This window comes from Apus apus, chromosome 4 (assembly GCF_020740795.1).
Source record: "Apus apus isolate bApuApu2 chromosome 4, bApuApu2.pri.cur, whole genome shotgun sequence".
NCBI classification, from domain to species: domain Eukaryota; kingdom Metazoa; phylum Chordata; class Aves; order Apodiformes; family Apodidae; genus Apus; species Apus apus.
In genome coordinates, this window is record NC_067285.1 from 54,555,786 (window position 1) to 54,577,299 (window position 21,514).

Consider the following 21,514-nt stretch of genomic DNA (forward strand, 5'->3'; position numbering starts at 1 on the left):
CCCCATTCACTCAGACAACATTGCATACCAGGTGGGCAAGGTGCTTCCCAGTCAGACTCCTTGTTCCAGGAATTAATGGGAAAGGTTAAAACCTTGTAAATTCCCCTTTGTTTTCTACCACAGCAAGATCAGAAGAGTAAAACACCTGCCAAACAATTAATTTTAATCCCAACATACACCCAATTTCCTCAAGAAAGTTTACTATCAAGCACCCCCATACTTCCCACCCATATCTTTCTCAGGATAAAGAGCTATCAGAACCAGGTCTCAACAAATTCAACACAGACTTAAAACTCACTGGTGATGGAAACATGTCTTGATCTGTACTGATTTTATTGTCATCTATACAACTAAACAATGATGATGAGATGACTAGATAAAAAGATGCATTCTAACAAGACAGGCAAACAGATACTGAACAGCAGCTGAACAATATGACTTGGAAACTTAAACTCACCTTTAGTAGTATTTTAAAACTTTCTTCATTACATTTGTTTTTTTCTCCCCTTTAAGAACATGAAAACTATCCATTTAACAGTCTAGGCACTGAAACTAACTCTGGAGATGATATCAGTATCTCACAACCCTCAAACCCATCTGCTAATTAACTCTAAACCAAACATTGTGGAATGAAATCTGGAGCATTCATCTTGAATTTAAACACAAATAGTTATTTTGTCATAATGTCTGTACACTAGTTATTCAGCTGGGGGGGGGAAGTGCTTTTCAGAATCCCCCACCAAGGCAGCTTTGCATTTCTACCAACTACAAAAACAGTAGACCATCAGTTTACAATTCAATTCCTACAAAAACATCTGTGTTTTACTTAAATGTTTTGTCTTTCTTCATTGTTTTTGACATTTAAAACAACAAATTATTCTAAAATTGCAGTTGGCAAGTAAGAAAACTTGCCGTTATGTTATCTCACATAAACCACCATTAACTTAGGTAAACACAAGTAGTCAATTTACCCTTCTTAGCAGAACAGTGCATTGGTCAGATCTGTTTGCTCTGAAGACCACAATGCACACCTTCACCACCTGGCAGCTGAGCATGGACAAAGCCCATCTCATCTGGAGGCTTCAGTGGAAAAAGAACAGTTTTCTCATAAGATTTCAAGGTAAAGGCAAGGCCAGAGCTTGATGGCCTTCATTAAGAAACAAAAATCTCGTCAAGCTCTCACCTGACTCTGATACAAGATTTGTATTAAAAAAAAACAACAAAACAAAACAGAAAGAAAAATGTTTGAACTGATGAGCACAGCAAAGAAAGTGCAGATAGGTATCAGGAAACTGTGTAAATTACTTAAAATATGAGGATGGAATATGTGTAGTGCTAAATGGCAGAGGGTCTAAAGCCCCAGCCTATTCTCACTTAGGTCGTTCATAGCTCAGAATGGCTGATATAAATCAAAGTGATTTAAATGGCTGATTTTAATCAGGAATTAAATTATCAGGCAGGAAACCCTGACCTGAATAAATCAGTTTGGGGGCATTTTTGGTTTTGTAATTGTTTTGCAAGGGAAGGGTCAATACTTACCAGTTGGTAACTATTAAAACACATCACTTGGCAACTCCATATGTCCTCTGCATTAAATCTGATACTTTTTCTTGATATGTGGAAGGACTACACTGTTATACAAAGGCTATTTTCCATTTTTCTTGCAAGGCATTTTTTTCCCTTTTTAACTTTGTGGTTGCTACAAAGTCATGTTCAGATGCAAAGTGACATTCTAAGAAAGCACAGCAAACCCCTGTTTTAAAATATTAATTAAAAAAAAAAATAACCCGCCCTGTACCTGCTATGTAAGAATAACAGTTTAATTGAACTCTGGTTTCTTCGTATTTAAAAAGACTTAAAAATCAGTAGATACTTTGTCTTTTGCCCTACGGAAATCAGAAATCTCATCCTGCTCTCTCAATAATCATCCTTCAGCCTTAAATGAACTAACTCAAATGAGTAAACTAATGAAGATACTGCATCAGCATCAGCACAGAAGGCTCCTATTGTCTTGGTTAGAATTTTAGGACCCCCTTATTCCAGATTATTTCCTAAATGTCAACCTTTGCTGGTGCCATTTCCTTTAAAACTTCAGTCTAAATACCAGGCTCAGCTGCTTTTTTTAATTATTGGATTATTTATAACAGTGGCTGGAAGTTTGGGCATAAACCTATTTTCACATCTAATTTTTGTTTAAATAAATCATTTTAAGTTTACTACTTGAGCTCACAAGTAGTGAGCTCACAAGTGTGTGGGGGGGGGGGTATCTCTATTAAAAAAAAAAAATCATTAAAAACTCACACAGCAAACAAGGGCCCGAGCAGAGAAATGGAAATAAAGCTCTGAGACAAATGACTCAACAAAATTATTGCAGCTGATATGTCAAACAAACCCCCCTCATTCATCAGTTTATTCTGGTCAGTTTTGAAGTATCTCTTTGGAACGTAGACTGCAAGTAACCAGAAGGATAACAGCACAACCTCAAAAACCAGGGGAGGAAGAGTGCCTCATGGCCCCGAGGAAAAGTAGCATTAGGATAAGATATTTTAAAGCTCAAGATCTTGTTTCAAAATTCCTTGTCTTACTATTCTAATTCCTTCTAAGCAGGGGAGTTATATGAAAATCCAGACAGAAAGTGCATGCAAGGGGTAGTGAAGCTGCTATTAGTGTTTCTTCACTATGACAGGGACTACACTACTGGAAATGTGAAGAAACCCTTGAGACAAGTCTGTGATGATCAACAGATAGGGCTTAATTTTAGTCTCCTTGTATCCTTCTTCAGCTGGCAAGGAACAGGATCAATCCTGTCTGCAGAAAAAAAGGCAGCTGAATTTTTTTCTTTACCTGGTCTAATCTATTTTACTAAGTATGGCAGCAGTTCTTCAGAAAAGACACATAGCAATCACTACTATTATTAGCATAATCCACCTTCTGCTTCTTTTGTCTTAATTAATTCCTCACTGACTGCCTCTGTCTACTTTCTGGGAGAAAAGCTGAGAGAACAGGGCATGGTGCAGGGTGGTCAGTAACACATACATGTAGAAGTGATCCAAGGCTAAAGCACACAAGGAATCTGCAAGCCTCTCTCACAGAGCAGTCCATGACAAAACAGGAAAAACAAATTCAGAAATACTCTATTATGTTTATTTTAAAGCTGCTGTCAAATCTTTCTCCCACTGCATAAAGAGAGCGAGAGAGACTTCACAAGGTGCACGGAAAGAAATCACTGCAGAAAATTATTAAATGAAAAAATAAAATCAGAATTTGCCAGGTGGAATATGGAAAGGACATCCATTTTGTACACTATCTTTTAAAAGCATTTGCTCCCCTACCACAAAAAAAACAGTTCACTGAACAGTTGAGTTTTATCCCCAGAGGGAAATACTAGTATTTGGCTATTACCTTGATTTAATAAATTACATTTTAACACCTGGAGCAGATCTCAGTTGTACAGTCACCAACACCATGTATTATTTTATCAAATAATATTTTTTTAAAAGGAGTCATTTCAAACATTAACCCCCAGTTAAAAAAGTTATGCATTACCAACCATCTTGGGCTCTATAAAACACAACAGCAAGGCAATTTGAATTAAAATCATCACACTCTTAGTGGGAAGGTGAAATCAGAAGCTGTTCCAGGGCTGTGTGCTGGCAGGTTCTGGCAGGGTGGCTGGGAGCACGGCTCTGGCATGGGACAGGACAGCAGCTGGAACCCCCTCACACAACTGCATAGCAGCCACCAGGCACGACAGGCAGAAGTCCAGGCTAATGCCAAACAGATCTGCCCAGTGGCCATCAGAACAGGCTCTGACAGGACTGCACCCACGCCTGCAGCTTCCTGGGGCTCCCCGCTAGCTGGGACGGAGCCAAGGCAACCTCAGCTCCTCTCGCCTTCCTTCAGCTGTCAGAGGAATTTTTACTGTCTCTTGTCTGACTCCATTTCCAGCAGTGGGTAAAGATTAAATAAATATCCAAGCTAAAAGAACAAGAACCTTCTTTCGAATTAAAATTACATCCTTTTACATAAACCCCTCTCTTTCTTATGGGCTGCTGACCAGCAACACCAAGCAGCAAACAAGAGAGAGGCTGGCACATTTCCTGCCTCCACAGCCCTGCCAGAGCCTGGCCAGCTGGCTATTTTTATGTCCAGGATGGCGTGTGAGCTCAGGGCTTATCGCCAAGGTTTGCCCCTGCGCACAGTAGTAATCCCAAGGATTTTTATTTTATTTTTTTTTTCATTGTGGGAACGGGCTCCAGATATTAGACAACTGCAACATCTTACACTTTGTGAGAGGTTTAAATAACTTATTTACTTCCCTTACCTTGTATTTTAAGAACAGACTTGATTTCAGCATTTGTAATTGTTTTGGTTAATTCTTTAAAGTACCTAATGTATTTGCTCACAGGAATGTATTGAACTAGCAAATACTTTTAACATTAAACATGGAAGAAAAGAGCTTTTTAATGCTCTTTCTTGTCCTCCACAAAAAAACAGAACCCTGAGATCACACAACTGAATGGATCAACCTAAAGCTGATCCAGAGTGATTCTGGACTTCCTTCTCCAGCTTGACCAGCAAACTGGAGTGCTCAAATGGATCTGACAAGGCAACAAGGAACAAGCAACCAACAGCACAGCCTTCTCATTCCTTATCTTGTGCTGCTGGTAGTGTCACAGGGCAGATGAATGTCCTTTTCCCAGTCCTTGCTCATTTGCTAGACTAAACCAGACAGGTGCTACTGCTCAAAAAACCAGAGCTGGCAGCACCTTGCAAAAAGGCAGTCAGATGAAAAAGCCTGGTATTTTTGCCCATCAGGGTCTCCATGCCATGACAGACCATGCAGAATTAGCCTTTCCAAGCCAGTGGCTATCTGCTACAGAAATTCAAGGCTTCTATATTTGTTGTTGTTATTGTTGTCCTGAGGAAAACCTATAGCCTTCATTACCGTGTGGGTCAGAATATATTTCTCCTAACATCACACCAAATGAAAATAGCTTCACATACCACCACTGGGAAAGAGATTGCCACTTCTCCCTTCCCACACATTCTGCTCACTGGGATGACTAGATTACAAGCCAGTTTTCACAAAAGCAATGGGCCACCTCACAGAAGTTTCAGCCAGAAAGAATAAAGCCAACACTAAACAAATTTTTAAGTATAGCTTAGTTCTGAACCTTTATCTCCCGTATGTGACTGAGCCATTACTGAGATAAATCCACATGCCAGTAATAGGGGATACTGAATTGAAGCAGCCAGTAAAAATCCTGTTGCAGAAAGAGTTGTGTTGTGGGGTTCCCCCCCCCCCCCTTCCTTTGGAGGAATTAAACTAATTTAGCAGTGTCAAAATGAAAGGTCTTTGCAAAAAAATGGTTTGGGAGGAAATGAAGACTTTTTCCAATCACATAATTTTCTTTAAGTGTCAGAGCCCTCCAATTCTTCAAACTTCCACCTTACAAACGGAAATTAAAAGTATGGTCCCAGTTGTCAAAACACACATTTACCATAAATAAATCCATTAGTCACTGCAAGGTTCTCTCCATATGAATTACGCTGTCCTATGAGCAATGTCAGTGTGAGGCTACTGAACTGCAAAGACCAGCTGCGCATCTCTTCCCAATACTTAAAACACTAAAGCAACACCCTCTGCTCCAAAGAATGATAGCCTTAGAGCAAGTGACATATTTATTGTTATAGAGCACTTGTGAAAATGTGCTTTCCTAATAAAAACTGAGCTATCAGTGGACATCATCTAAGGTGAACGAAACAAATCAGAGTGACTGCACATAAACATATATATGAAATGTATGCACAGGCTTACTGTGAGGTATTAGAAATATAGAATTTATGTGCTTTTTATGTCAGTTTTACCACCCAGGTAAATAACATTCATACACAAACACTGAGGATTCTGAAGATTTGGGTCTCTTCCCCTAGAAAGCCAGACACAGGCCCCTCCCACTGGAAGCAAAAGCAGTGGTCTGGTGTGCACTCATAAACCCTTTATCCTCTTTCTTTCAGCCAGAGCCCAGCCCACACACCTCAGCAATCATTGGATTCTAATCTCTGCTACACTTGCAATAATACCTTGCATTTGGTATGTGGCTTTTAATGTCTTAGTTTTTAATAGCTTACAAATAGTGGATCCTTAGCTCTCAGGGAGGGATTGGGGTTTCCTGGCAGAGATGCAGATAACTTTCAGAAATTTCTCATACACAAATTGCTTTTCTTATCTGCCATTCACAGAGTATCGCATGACCCCACAAGTGTGCAGACTGTATGTGAGAAATGACAGCTCTAGATTTCTGCATTCTAGAGTTTAGGAATAACAACTGTACATAGAAACTATGGGCTAGAATGTGCTGACATCTGACAGGAAAAAAAAAGTTACTACTAAAATTGTCTCCAGAAATTGCTCAAATATAAGCAATGAACTTTTTTTTTTTATGGTGTATTTTGCCAAAACTCATTTATTGCAAGAATTAGCATAGTTCTTTATGCAAGTATTGGGTTCTGGCTGCCAGTAGTAACTTTGCAAAATACACCCCCAAATTTGTTCTAAATATCAGCACAAGGCTTCCACTTCTGTCTGCACAAGTATCTTCTTCTTTGTTTCTTTTCTTACATGTTCTGTGTCTCCAAGATGAGCTAAATGAAGTTAAATGACCCCTTTAATATCTTGTTATACAAACAATCTCTTTACAACATAACAAAGAATAAGAGATTGATTTATATTGATATTTACAGAACAACAAAAGGAACAGCAGCAATACATAAAACCACAGCTGTCGATAAGAAGACAGGGAAATAAGCACACTATTACTTAATATTACCAAAATACATGAGACCTTCCATGCAGTTCTACAGTTCTATGAGTTAAAAAAAGTGCCTCTCTCATGGTCTAGTGCATCCTACATCCTAGATGTGAACCTTGAATTTTCCCATGCTCTTGCAACACTGAAGTGTCCATATCACTCTTTGCTCTTACCCCAAGGCCAAACTCAAACTTTTTGTGATGAAGGCAGGTCAGATTACCTAGACTGAGTATAAATACTTCTTGGTAAAACATTGTGCTGAAAGTACAGAGTCAGCTATATATGTCCTTCTGCCATCCCCCTCAGATGAAAGAGGACAACTCTGTGACATAAGCTCCTTACTGAAATACCAATATTACTTATATTTACTAATTGAGGAATGTTGCCATCTCCGTATTATGACTGAAACATGGAATAGTGCACATAAAACTTGGTTCTGTCAACTACCCAAACAACCTAGAGTCTGCAAAAGGCATACTTTTGGATCATACAAATCCTATTACACAGCAGCCCACAGAGTTTTTAAGACTTATGGAGCACCTCAGTTCTTTTGCCCAAGACCAAAATGGCCCAAGCTGTGCAGGTCCAAGTAGGTCTGATGAAACACAGCATTAATTTTCAAGCTCACCTGTTTAACAGCATGCAAATCAATTAACCACCCCAACAATCTGAAGTGCTAACCACCCACTCCACACACTATGGCACAGCAAAGAATGCTCAACCAGGAAAAGGTCAGGATTAAAGCTATGGCTTATTGCATTATCAAGTCTGTAAATCTTGCTGAAAAAACTGGCTGCTTGGTGGTGTAGTTTGACCTCAGGAACAGAAGTTCATTCCCTCCCTTCCAAAAATATGAGACACTCCCACCAAAGAGAAAGTTAATCTCTCATGGCTGTTCAGTAACACAAGGCCTGTAGTGCACTCCTCAGCATTTCTCCCTATATCCATCAAAAAACAGGAATACAGCCAGCCACTAAACCACTGTGCCTAAATTACTTTTCTCGTTCCACTGGTTTGAGAAACATGCATTGCCTTCTACCGGCCTTAGCAATCAAGTTTCTAAACTGGTTTATATTAGCAGGGAATATTTACAAAGAGGGGAAGGAAGTATCTAAATGTAGCTAGTTTTGGCAAAACTAAGCTAATCCATCAGGAGAAAAATCCACACCAGTTGCTTAATCAGCTTCAGAAAAGTGTACTGGATTTGGACATAAAGTACTTAAAACACAAATATCTGTCTATTACTAACATGTAAGAGGTCACTTGGACAATGGCTTTCATGTGAACTGCTGCAGTCTGCCAGCGACTTCCAAGGAATATACAAAAGGTACCTACAAAAAAACAAGTCTGCTGCCTGCAGGCTTATATTTGCTGAATGACTGTAATACAAATTAGTTATCTGTGCCACTGGAAAGAGTTTAGAATTCCTCAAATCTGAACAATAAAAAATTAAAATGTCACCACCTAATTCAACAGCAGTGCAGAAAATCAGATAGCATAACACACTGTCATGCTTTGATGGACATAGGATCTGGAAAAGCAAGAAAACCCAACTCCAGCTGATTTGCAGCCACCCACAAGCACAGCCCTATGAAAATCCCCAGCATCAAGCTCTAGTTACTCAAGCTAGCAAAAGCTGAGTTCATTACAAGTACCTGGGCTCTTGTTGACCATCTATGGCCAGCAGTTGGTAAAGCCCAACTACATGGGTGGGAGCAAAGCTCAACTCTAGAGCCTGATTCAACAAGTCCAAAGCCCTCTTATGTATTTCTGTCCCTTCTACTACAGCTGATGTCTACTTTGTTCCACTACTACCCACTCCAGTCTGGGTTCTGTCCATCTCCTGACCTACACTTTCTCCCTGTCCTTCTCCTTGCATTTCTGATGCAATGCCTTCTTGTTTCTCCCTCCAGACTGGAAGGAGCTGACAGGCAGCACAGAGAAGGCAGACTTTCTTCGCTACCACTCTTTGGATGAATGGGAGACCTTCCCCCATCCCCAGCCTCCCCCCACTGTCCCCGGGGGGAAAAAAGACCTACCAAGTTCCCACAGATAATAAAGTAGCTAACCACCCTCTTCTCTCTATTCCCACTGGAACTACAAATGGAAGACCACAAGGCATAATTCAGACGTACTACATCTAATGTTTCTAATTCTAATGGTTACAAGAACTTCCTAAAAGAGCAGGGAAAACAGTGTATTTTCCCTTAATCTGACTCTCAAGTTAAACAAGTAAACCACTTTAGGCAAATCTTTCCCCAAGTTTCTAACTAAGAAAACATAGCTTTGAAAATATAAGCAATTGAAAACAGGATTTTTTTTTTTTTTTCAGAAGTACCTGGCCTTAGGATGGGACCCTTATCATGATCTACATGTTAGTGCAACTGCTGCAACCCAGAGCCTCTGAGGGCAGTATCCAGCTGGTTTGATACAAAACTCTGTGATTAACTACAATAAAATATACATTTAATTTTCTCATCTGCACTCAGGCTACTAGTCCATCTCCACTAGGAGAACGGTGGAGACAACTATACTTGACATTCTACCTTTTAAAGCAGAAACAGGAAAAACAACCAAAGAAAAAAATATAAAAAAAACCAACACCCCCCAACCAACTAAACCAAGGGTAAAAACAAGAAAGCAATCTTACCCAAAGTGAACTATTATAAAAATTCCATCTGTGTTATAAAATCAGTAGTAAATGGATCTTGTCTAGTAAAAAAATTATTATATTTGATATCACAGTGATAGAAGTTTATACAACTGTAGGCTTTTAGTTTCCTCCCTTCATAACAGGAAAGACATTTGATACTCAGCTTAAATATTGACTCTGAGAACATGTAAGAACTGTATATTTGGAAAAAAAAAAAAGCACATCTGAATAACACCAAATATTTTATATGAGTTTATGCTACATTCCTCTACAGAGCCCTGTATATATGACTTAATCATTGTTTTTCACTTATTGGCCTCAGTTATATTCCTACATTTACAAACATCTAAGCTTGTAGATGAAGAGCTTTGAAATGCTTTCTTTACCTTAAAATAAATAAATAAATAGAAAGAAAAAAGGCACGTTCTAAAAGTGGAAGGGATAAAATGAGATTAATTACTTTAAAATTTGTTACATATTCTACTGTTATTCAAGATGGCCAGAACGTTTGCTCTTGCTAATACCTTTATGGCGAAGCTAACACATCCAAATCTGTTCTTATAAACTCTTTATGACTTCATGACATACGTTCACCATGTGCTCACTATCCACAGCAGATAAGTCACAGATTTGGGAAGTAATTTTGAAACCAGAAACAATGTCTTCTCGAGTAACCACTACTGAAACTTGACATATGGAACACACTGTGTTAGAAATACCAATATTGCTAATACTGTTGTTTGTCTGTTGCACCAACAGGTTAGATTCTAACAAGTGAACTCGTTCTAAAATAAACCACCTGAGAAAGGAGGAAAAACAAACAAACCCCAAACAAATACCCACACACACATGCACTGAACATCTCATCACTAACTTAATTTAAAATTAAATCACCAACACTAATCAGCATTCAAAGAACAATTTCATTGAAAACCCACTCAGAGAATTATAATATACATAGTTTTTACCAACCTTGCTTTGTAACATGAGAATTAGTAGAAGTTGCTCCATCTGTGATTTTTTTCATGGACTACTTGAATAAAAATTATTACAATATTGCCCAGAATTGGATACAGATAGAAGAAAAATAAAACTACATGCAACCATCTTTACCTTGAACACAGAAGCTCACTTGAATACTATCTCAACTCAGACACACAGGTCAAGGTATCACATTCCGTGAACAGAGATATCTTTTACAGGGGCTTTTCATAATTATTTTACCTATTTTAGTATTCTACATGGAATTAAAATGAACATAAACACAGATGAGTAGCCTGATAAAAATGCAATTACCATACTGCAAAGATCAAGAAAATTTGTATTTTTCCTTGTTTTATCAGACAAAGCTTCGCAGTTTTCAGAAGGAAATTAGAAAACAAAAGACATTTGAACACAAGCACTTTTTTTCCCCTCACAGGAGGGGCTGGGGTCACCAATCTTATACAAGCCCAGACTGTGGCCAGCATGATGTCTTCTTTGGAGCAGACTGGAGTGTCTCAGCCTTCTTTACACTTTGGATCACCTCATCCTTACAAGTAAGTAACCACACCAGTATTCCCAATGATGCTTCCAATAATGTTCCATTTTTTCATGAAGTATTTCACTGCCACATCAACATACCACAGATACCAGGCTGTCAACTGGAGGCTGACCTGGGAACTAGCTGGGGACAAGGACATAGTCACAGGGGACACGTAGAGCTTACTTCACAGCTTTGCTGACACGGTACCTTCTGCCTTCCCTTTCCCAGTACCACGCTGCACAGTTTCACCTTCCATCAAAAAATAAACACCATTTTTCTCTTAGACAGGTAATCCTCCTCGTAGCTCAGCTCCACAGTCAGGCTCACCAGGCCAGCAGTGGCACAGGATTGCAGCACAGAGAGAACAAGACCTTCCCCTTTAATGGCACCAAACTGCTAACTTGCTTCAGCTGCCTCCTCTAACCCTAAGGCAGTAACAGGTGAAGAGACCATAAAGAGATTACCTAGCTAGGTTTTCCAGAGATTGAGATGTTTTCAGTACCTGCATAATGCAGTTCTTGTACCACATGCAGTGTGCCATGAGAACACAGATATTTCTTTGGGATAAACTACTTAAAAGACATGTAAACAAATTGTGTTCTTAGCAGGGGCTTTAAGTAGCAGGACATTTTACAGTAAAAAGAGAGTAAAAGAGAAGTTTGCCATTCCTGACAAATCACTTTGTCAAGATACTTGATATTTTGACACAAAAAGAAAAACATAAAATAATGTGTTTCTTGTATTCAAATATCCATAGCAACTATAAAGAAAGATGGTCTATGCCAACTTCCCAGAACCCCTCTCTGGCTGTAACTAGACTACCATACACATTAGCACAGTAATAGGTGAGGGAGAGGTGAAGCTTTTAATGCCACTAGTCAAAATCAATTTTTGTTTTGCTATTCTACACACACAAACCTCCATTATCCCTACCCACTGCTGGCAATTTCCACAACAAAAACATTACCAAGAAGGGCAATAAACTATACTGTAAACACAAAGATTTTTGTTTTATTTTATTTTAAATGAAATGGAGGAAAGAAAATAAATGGATTCTTTTGTTGTTGTTTAGGATGATGTAGAATACATATTAAAATGTGTTATAAAATATAAGCCCCAGTCAACTCCCCTGGGGTGAAAAAATGCAAACTCAAATTCTCTCACGTGAATTTTCAAAACTGCAGCAATCCAGCCTTTAAATAATCTTTCAGCCTACAAACGAGTTAGCACAAGGTATTTACCATCAAATGAGGAAGGAAAAAAAAAAAGATAGCACTGCAACCTCAGCATGGTATCTCCACTTTTACTGGAATGCAAAGACTGCAAGCTTAGCCCAGAAATGTGCTGTAATAGAAGGACCTACAGATTAATTTGAACCATTACTTCACATCCAGCCATGAATGACATGCCAGAACACTTCAGCCAATTTGGAGCTCAAACAGTGTGGCCACCATTCAGTTACAGAAGTCTACAGCCTTCTGTACAAGTCTGCTGAAGTCTTCAAAGCTACATTACCTGCTGCAATGACAACTAAAAATATGTACAATGAATAGAGATACTGCTTGCCAAAAACATCATTAAAAATCAGTTATTTAATGTCAGTAGCAGTTTTCCCTATGCTGCCGCAGTTATGCGCTGGAATGCAATCCAAGAAATCAGAACAACAGCCACAAGCTTCAGAGGCAAAAATGAACAGCAGTAAAAATCACAGCTGAAATGTAACAATCCTTTTAGCAGTCTAAAGACAACTACTGCCAACTAAGGCAGTCACATTTTAAAGTCATTTTCTGAAATACAAGAGAGTCTGTAACCACAATATTCTGCATAAACAGAAGTGGTAATAAAGTGCTACAATTTCTTTGCTGGCTAAGTGCTGGTCTCTCCTCCTTAATGTAAGGAAATCTCTGAAACGATTAAAAAAACTGTAACGCTCTCCAGAACTCTTCCAGCATCTCATCTGCCATAACCACCTCCCTTCCTCCTTTAGATTCAACACAATGAAGAAGTGCCAAAACATGACAGTGCATTAGATAGAAGCTAAAGGGAAGAGAAAGAGGCTGCAAATATAGAAAATGGGTGCATATCAGTGGTTCTTCAACTTACTGGACTAGTACCTCCCCCTTCACCATCAAAACTGATCACTGATCATAAATCCTTTCACCTTGCCTTTCAAGTGCAGTTTAAAAACCAGGAGTATGTGTACTGGGGTGTATAAACATACATACATAGGCATATTGTCTTCTTGTTGTGATAACGCCCAGGGTCAGAGCAAGGTTAAGGACCAATTCCCTGCTCTTTACCTAGGTACACAATATCCAAGGACTTTCTGAACAGGCCTGAGATTTTCACAAGCAGCATAAAGATGATGCAGAACAACTACACCTCCACTGCAGCACTTAACAGCTGTTCTCTGCATCTAAACACCAGAGGAAAATCAAGTTGAACTGTTTTATTAAACCTGAAATGCTCCTGCATGGCACACAGTTATAGCAATGTAGGGAGGAGACTGAGTGGAAAGGAAGAGGGGGAAAAGCACAGCCTAACAGCCCCAGCTTCAATCAGTTAAAATGCAACTCCACCAGGCTTCAATCATTGAGAGCTGAGATATAAAGCCTTACATGAAAATTTTACAGAAAGTGGCCTTGATTAAAAACAAAACAAAAAACCACAAAAAAATCCTTGAGCTCTTGGCTTTTCTGTTTAGTAGCTTAGTTATTCTGAAAGTTGTAAATTCAAACCTCTTTTCTCCTCCTTGTAGGCTGTGGTTGTGCAGAACTGACAGCAAGCAAGCAGCAACAGATCATCTACACTACCAACAGCACTGCAGCATTAGCCTTAGCAGTTACACAAACACACAGAAAACGTCGAGTTCCTATGGGCAGACACACTTCCCTTAGGTCAACTAAACATTAAAGTACTCTTATCTCCTTGCCAGCTTTAACTGTATGTGGTGGCAAACAAAATCAATATGAAAGAGGGAAGTCAAAAGAAGGCAGCTCAACCTCTTCCTGTAAGCACAATATTTCAGCAGCTGCTATCTTATTAACTACTGCAAGTTTAAAAAGCTATTTTCTCTTAACCCCTGTGAAACTGGGTTTCAGGTACTCCAAAAGCAAACAGAAACAGTCTAGGATGACTTTTGAGATACAAATATTGTGAAGGGGAAGCAAAAGAGTAATCAAAGTTGTATGACTTTGTGAGTCACCATTTGAAACAATCTAGGAAAAAAAATACTTCCAATTGCTAAGACCCCCAAATTCCCACTGAATGTACAAGTACATTGCTTATCTGAACAGCTTATGAGATTCCAGACTGGAAAAATTATTACAGGTTCGTAACTTCAGCCAGAGATTGTACATGACATTTCAGTTCACAAAGCAATACACTTGAAGGATTCCAGTCAGCAGTTCCTGGCTGTCAGACCTGTCCTTAAACCTCTGCTAATCCAAGCACATCTCCCACATGAATTATACAATCTTAAGGAATATGCAACCAAATGTCATATACATGCAAGTGCTTAAGTAAAAATGAACTCTGAATCCTTTGCTACTCACAGCCTTTCCCTTTTCGGTGTCTATGCTGGAAGAGAAGCAGGAGCACTGACACCAGGTTTTACTTGGCTCAGGTAAAATGCATGCTACCAGGTGAACATGTTTTAACTAATAGGTCCCAGCTGTTTAGCCTGGGATATGGGTGAAATTTCATAACAGGATTGAGGTGTTGTAAGAAAGTGCTGCCCGTGGACAGTCAAACAAATCATGGATCTAATCCAGCTGAAAACTAACGCCAAAGAAAAGGAAGAAATGTGTCAGTCCTCCCTGCCTGCTTGGTGAACCAGCTGAGAATTGAGGACCAGAAGCAAGAGCTACCATCAGCAAAGGGAGGCAGCAAGAAAACAGAGCCATTGACAAGAACATGAAAGATGGGACTTCCTCAGTGGTGGCAGCTCAGGTTTACACCAGCTTAAGCCACTTGTGAAGCCTTAAGCTTTAGGTCAAGTTACTGTATATTTAGGTTTGCCTAAATGCAACCAATTGTCCTAACACAACCCCTTGTTAATATTCCTGGCTTTGCTTTAGCAGAATGAGTTTTGGACATGTGCCAAACAAAGCTGTTCTTCCTAAATTTGACAATGCCTAGAAATTCACTGCAGGACTTTTAACATGTGCTGTTTGGTCAAGCTGAAGCTCAGATTGCACTATGACTGGCTCCTACATGTCAACATACAGCTTGCCCTGCTCGTAATAACCCAACCCACTGTCTTTAAATGGACACACTTTCTATCAGAGCATAGAAAGGTCATTAGAGGCTAGCAGTGCTTAAAGTGAAGAGTCTCCATCTCTTTCATTTTGCTAAGCTGAAACCTATTGTGCTGACTAGCTGCAAAAGGAGGTCAACACAAAAAATCCTTGTCCTAAAGGACAGTAATCACACAGGAGCATCAAGCATGAGTTGGTATGAACAGGAGAAGGAAAATTGGAGATGTGGAATAAGAAAGACAGAGAGATCCACCCTTACAGGAAAAGCAAAATAAAAAGGGTTACAGGATGACTCTATGATGCATATGAAAAAGAAGGAGCATTGTTGGCTTGGGATTTCATTCTGATATCTTCCCAGTTTTGCATTTACTACTGACTTTACGCCAGTGTGAGCAAGATCAGACATAGCTTATTAACTGAAGAGATGCTTAATGCTACTTAGTCATCAGGCATGAGTAAGGGCTGCAGTATTTGACCTCTTGTGGAAAATGAAAAGAAACATCTGAAAAATAATCTTTCTTTTTTCATTTTTGCAAAGCTAGAGAAATAGATGTTTCCTATAATGTAACTGATGAACTCCTGAGCACCTGCAAAGTAACTTAAACAGCAATATTACATGAGAAAGAACACAAAATTGTCCACAGGTTTATGAACATCAACACAGGTACATATTAAATACAGCAGTGGTAAGCTTCAGAAAACTATTTACAAGACTGACAACATACTTCAGCACTCTGTTTCATTAATGACATTATCTGTGAATCGCTAGGACAAATTAAGAAGCTATACTTTTCACTTGGGATACCTTTTTCAACATAAAGGAGAGATGGGGGGGAGGGGGGGACTACCTTTCTGTGGTGGACTATCTGCCAACAAGGAAGAGCTATAACCAGATTTGTATAATCCTGAACACATTGTTCTGTCCCTACACAAAGCAAGCTGAAAGGATCACCCTGCCCACCTCCCTTCCCTCAGGTAGGAGGGCAATGTGATCATTAACTTCCATGAGGTTAATGGGCATTAGCCCAGAATGGGTAAAAAGCAGTATTGGAAAATACTGCATTTGCCAGCCGTGTCTTCTCTAGCTTTGGAGTGATTCTGAATTGGCATAGTATACTTTGGCAGGGGAACAGAAAAGATGATCTAATAGGCCATTTGACTTCCGTCACTAATTTCTGTGATCTAAATAACATTTCATGTTTATAGTGTTTAAAACCCAAATTCTTAAAGACTGGTTTTAGGGTTAGAAATGGTCAGTATGACAGTAGCTATCAAACTCATAACGATGAACAGTCTTGAAGTGCTTTTAAAATAGGAAAAAGGAGCTCCAGCCCTTTTTCAGAGGCAAATAAATGTGCATTAGAGGGTCAATATGGTAATTACAGATTTAGAGTTTCATTGGACAAAAATGCACAGTAAGACTAGCATTGTCAGTGATAAGAAACAGAAATTATACGACTTGCAATATTTATTATATATTGGGCTACTTATTACATACTAAACACATACAATCTATTAACATTATATATAATGTGTATGTGTACATACACACACAATATCTCTGAACCACAGGCAACAACACAGATGCAGAGCCAAAAATGTCTTGCCTTTAAAGAAGGAAACAAGAAGACAGATTAGCTCACAAAGGACCAAAAAAACAGAAAATAATGTGTTGGTATTTCCTGGAATGAGTCCGAAGATGAGCAGCTGAGTTTTGGATGGGCTGCAAATTTTCCCTATACTTCCTTTGAAAACCAAGCTGGTCCAGCATTCTAATAAGCCAACTCAAAGGCATGGGAAACAGCTTAGATTTTGCCAGGTTGAACAGGGAGGGGTGTGGGGGGAAGAAAAACAGGTCCTCCCAGACATTTATAAACAATTTTAAATTTTGTGCACATCTCAATCAATGTCTGCATGGAAGCAGACTCATTTTGAAACTCACTGCTCTCCTCAAGTACAAGAGGTCGAAATAGTTACAAATCCAGATATGTCAAAATTCAGCAAGTGATAACTCAGTCTATACCAAGACGCAAATTCAGAGGAGATCAGCAATTCATTAAATAGAAGCCAAGCCTCTGCTCCTACATCCCTTTTTGGAAAAAAGAAAAAAAGCTTCCATTGAGAGCTGCTTGTCAGTTGAGACAGAATCCTAAACAGTGGAAACTGCATAATCCTTTTCATGAACTCAGGGAGTGAGGGTGTAAATTGTGGGGGCGGCGACAAGGAGCATTGTACAGGCTGGAGAGTTGCTACTCCATCAAATGAAGAATATCAGAGTGCACGTCGTTAAATTAGAATCGTCATCTACAAACGTTTTTTATCCAGCTTGCTGAAGGGCACCTCAGCATGTGTGTCAGCACCAACTCCTGGGAGGGTTTGTTGGGCAGCTGCTGCACCGACCCAGTGAGCATCTTTGTGGTTTGCCCAGATAAACAAAGAGTTAGAAACAGTATTTCTTGCTACTCTCATTGTATTAGTTGCATTTAATCCTAACTGCTTCGTTCCCAAATTGTGCAGTTTAATGATCTAAGGGAAGAATGTGATAATGATTCTGTGTGAAGAGTAAAGCAGTAGCAGATTCATATCATTGTTCCACTGTAAATCTCTCAGCTGGAGTTTACCTGAGAATAAAGAAAGGGAGAAACCCCCAAAATTTAGCTTACCATTTTCTCATGAAAAAAGAAAATACTAAATAAAGTTAAACTGGTTTGTTAAGTAAAAATCACAATGTACACAAACAGTGAAACTTACCAAACTGCCATGAATTCTAAATAATCACGTTTGGCTGGAGTTTTTTTGGTTGGTTTTGGGGTTTTTTAATTTGTTTTTTTTTTTTTTTTACTATAAAAAGCATAAATGTCTGAAAGAAAATACTTCTCAATTGCTTTAAAAGGAGCAATTTCTCAGGCTTTAAGTATTACTTCCATGTACCCATGAATGCTCCCTAATGTTCTTAGACATCAGACAGAAATCCTAATTAACATTCTATGAGTGAAACAAAGCAGATAATGTTTCTAAATCTTTTGGCAATATTTGTGTACACATTCTTTTTTTTAAAAAAAAAAAGTTTATTGAAACTGACTTGATTTTGAAGGTCCTTTCCAACCTAAATTACTCTATATAAATGAGAAATTTACAATAAAGTATTAGAATCTGTTTAAGATGAAAAGTATAGTGCACATCAAGCCTATTCAAATAGCCTTAAGATTGTAGTGCAAAAGTTCAGTTTGTATGAATTTCATACATAGGCTACTCTTAGCTCTTCGAGTGAAACAAACTAGTAATAGTGAGAGCTGTAACTGCATTTCCTCCTTTTGTGACTTTGTTTCCACAACTTTCACATTACAGCATGGCTGCGTGTATCTGTCAAGGGAAGGTCAACAAACGAGCTACTTAAGTGAAAACCAACGGGTTTAATGCTTCAGCGCGGGGTTAGGAAAGAAGGGGAAAGGACAACCCACCACCAGCAAGGGCCTAAAAGCACAGGAGCTGTTCTGGAGCTGGATGTGCACACAGCGCTTCCCTGGAGGGAAATAATTCTGAGCTCTCCCGAGCCTCCAGCCCCTTTCCTGTGGAAATGACATGGGATGTGAAAAGGGATTTGAGGACAGTTTGTGTGACGAAAGATAGTCCCTGTTCATGGAGTTTCATCAGTACCTCAGGAGCAAACGAGAGCCAAGGCAAAGTCCTGCGGTGCAGGAGCTACACGCTCGGTGCATGTTTAAAAGCCTCAGCGCGGAAAAGAGCAAGAAAGGAAGAGAGACACGGTCGTGCCTTGGCTAGCAGCATCAGGAAAGCAACAAGATGTCAGTGAGGTTTCTCTGCTTCCTGTTTGCGAAGCCACACGCACACACACAGACACATGCCCGGCGCTTTGTGTGGCTCCTGCCGGCGCTGCCTCCTCTCCCCGCCCGGCAGCCGCCTCCCCCGCCTCCTCCCCGCCGGAGCGGAGCGCAGCCCCGGTGGCTCGGCGCAGCTCCCGGCCGGGAGGTGGGGGCTGAGCTTTTGTTTGCCGCGGGCGAAGCCATCTCCACCTCCCGGCCCTCGGTGAGGAAGCGGGCCCGGGGGGCAGGCAGCGGGGAAGGGGGCGGGGGAACGGCGGCTGGGGTGGAGGCGGCAGACACCCGGCCCGGCCAGGGAAGGACATGCGGCCCAAGATAAACATATTGCTCCCTCTCACATGCGGGAAGCGGGGTGAGGTGGGGGGGGGGAAGAGCTACCGCCGGGACTGCCGCCTCCCCGCCGCTTTGTCACCAAGATCTCCCCCCCCCCCAAGGCGGTGGCCGGCGACAGCTGCCTCCCCGCCGGACCCTCCCGCACCGCCCCTCGCAGCAGGAGAGGGCGAGAGGGAGGGACGTGCGAGGCTTGTAAACCACACGCTGCCATGGCACCTCCCCTCTTCCCTCCCTCCCTCCTCCTCTCCACCGCCCATTGTGCGCCTGGCAGACGGTGAAGCCCCAGCGGCCCCGTGCCCGCCCCCGAGCACCCCCGCCCCGGCTCGGCGCGGCCCCGGGGTGGGGGGGCACGTCAGGACACACGCGCGTTTCCCCCGCCGCAGAGCCGCCCGCCTGCCCCCGCCGGCAGACACAAACACGCCCGAGACGCCGTCGCCGTCCCCCACCAGAACGGCTGGTGGCCACGACCCGATATAAATGAGGCTCCGACAGGGCCCGGCTCCCCCCACCCCCCCCGCACCTCCTTTTATTATTCATCATGGGTGCAGGCTGGGAGTGGGAAACTCCGCTTCCTACTTGCCGCTACGCTTCTACCGGCTCAGCCCCCGCCCCCTTCCCCCCCTCCCGCTCCTCACTTAGCTCCTTAAAACCCAAGGAAACTTTAGGAAGCGATTCAGCAAGAGCCGCTGCTGGAGTGAGGAGCCGGGCACGCCGGGGCAGCCCAGGCGAGAAACCTGCCCAACTTTTTCCCCCGCCTGCAGAGCCAACCTCCACCTTCCTCCGCGGCGGGATTTCAAAAGGCGGCCAGCCGAGACCCCGGCCGCCCCCCGCCCCGAGCTGCCGTCACCAAACACCATCCTCCCCCCCGCCCCCCCAGCCCCTCCGGCTCCCGGCAGCCCAATGCGCACGCCCGGCACCTCTCCTTCCCTCTCCCCCCCCCGGAGCAGCTCTTCCCTTCCGAAAGAGACTGGAGGGAAAAAAGTTTGTCCGCTCCCCCCTCGCCGCCCCTGCCGTGAGAAGTTAGGAAGCCTCTCGCTCGCCCAGCTCGCTCGCGGCCCGGCCACCGCCAAAGTTAGCCCGGCCCCGTCCCCTCCCGGAAAACAACGGGGGCGACCTCCAGCTCGTCCCGGAGAGAGACTCGGAGCGCACAGCAAAAACACGCCCCGCTCGCATCCCCCTTACCATGATCAGAGTGTGGTTCCTCTGCTCCGCCGCGGCAGGCTCGGCATCTTGCTGCTGTTTGCTCTGATGCTGCTGCTTGCTGCCGCCGGTGCCCGCTTTCTTGGCCCGCTGCTCCAGGGTCCGCTGGTACAGGCTCACCGTGTCCCTGCGCTCCAGCTCCAGCTGCTCCGCCTGGGCTTGCTGGTACCTGCTCTCGCAGTTGACATGGTGCCGCCGGCAGCCCTCGATGCGCTGCCTCAGCCGCTCCACCACCGTGCTGTGCTTGGGAATGCCGCCGCTGCTGGCGTTATTGTTACCGGGAGCCGCGGCAGGAGGAGGAGGAGGACCGTGGGGAGTGCTGTTAACCCCGATACCGGCACCGCCGGCCCCGCCGAGGCTGCTGTTCAGGTTATTGTTGATGCAGATACTGCTGCCATTCGCGGCGGCAGCGGGGGCTGCAAAATCCCCCATCCTCTTCCCCGTGCACACTATTTTGGAAGAACTTTTTTTATCCTACCCTTCACACACACAGAGTCTCCTCCGGGGTCCTGATGGGATACTTTTTAGAGATCCGGGGAAGGGGGGGTGGGGGGGGGAGGGGGCACCACCATGTATCAGGGAAACAGCGATCCCAAGCAAATGTTTCTCTTTCCCCCCAGCCAATCCCTCTCGAGAAGCTCCAAAACATTAAAAAGAGAGAGGGAGCGGGGGGGAAGGGAAATAAAGAGAGAAGGTGCTAAAAGGTTATCACCGGCAACACGACCAACAAACACACACAAAAAAAGAAGCACAACAAACTAAGCAGCAGCAATTCGGGTAAGCAAACTCCAGGAGATTTCAGAGCAGTTCCTTTCCTCCTCTTTCTTTTTTATAATCCATTATTTCAAAATAGATTCCATGAGATTTCCGGAGGTTCTGCCAAAAGC

The 21,514-nt window shown here is 42.2% G+C and overlaps 1 protein-coding gene across 1 annotated transcript in view; it reads right to left on the reverse strand.

Moving 5' to 3' along the window:
• MAML3 (mastermind like transcriptional coactivator 3) overlaps positions 1 to 21,157 on the reverse strand; it is a 247,577-nt gene extending 226,420 nt beyond the window's left edge. Inside the window, exon 1 of the mRNA XM_051618688.1 lies at positions 20,610 to 21,157. Within this exon, the coding sequence (XP_051474648.1) occupies positions 20,610 to 21,059 (450 nt within the window). The 5' untranslated portion in view covers positions 21,060 to 21,157. The remainder of the gene's footprint in view (positions 1 to 20,609) is intronic.
• Positions 21,158 to 21,514: the final 357 nt, after the last annotated feature.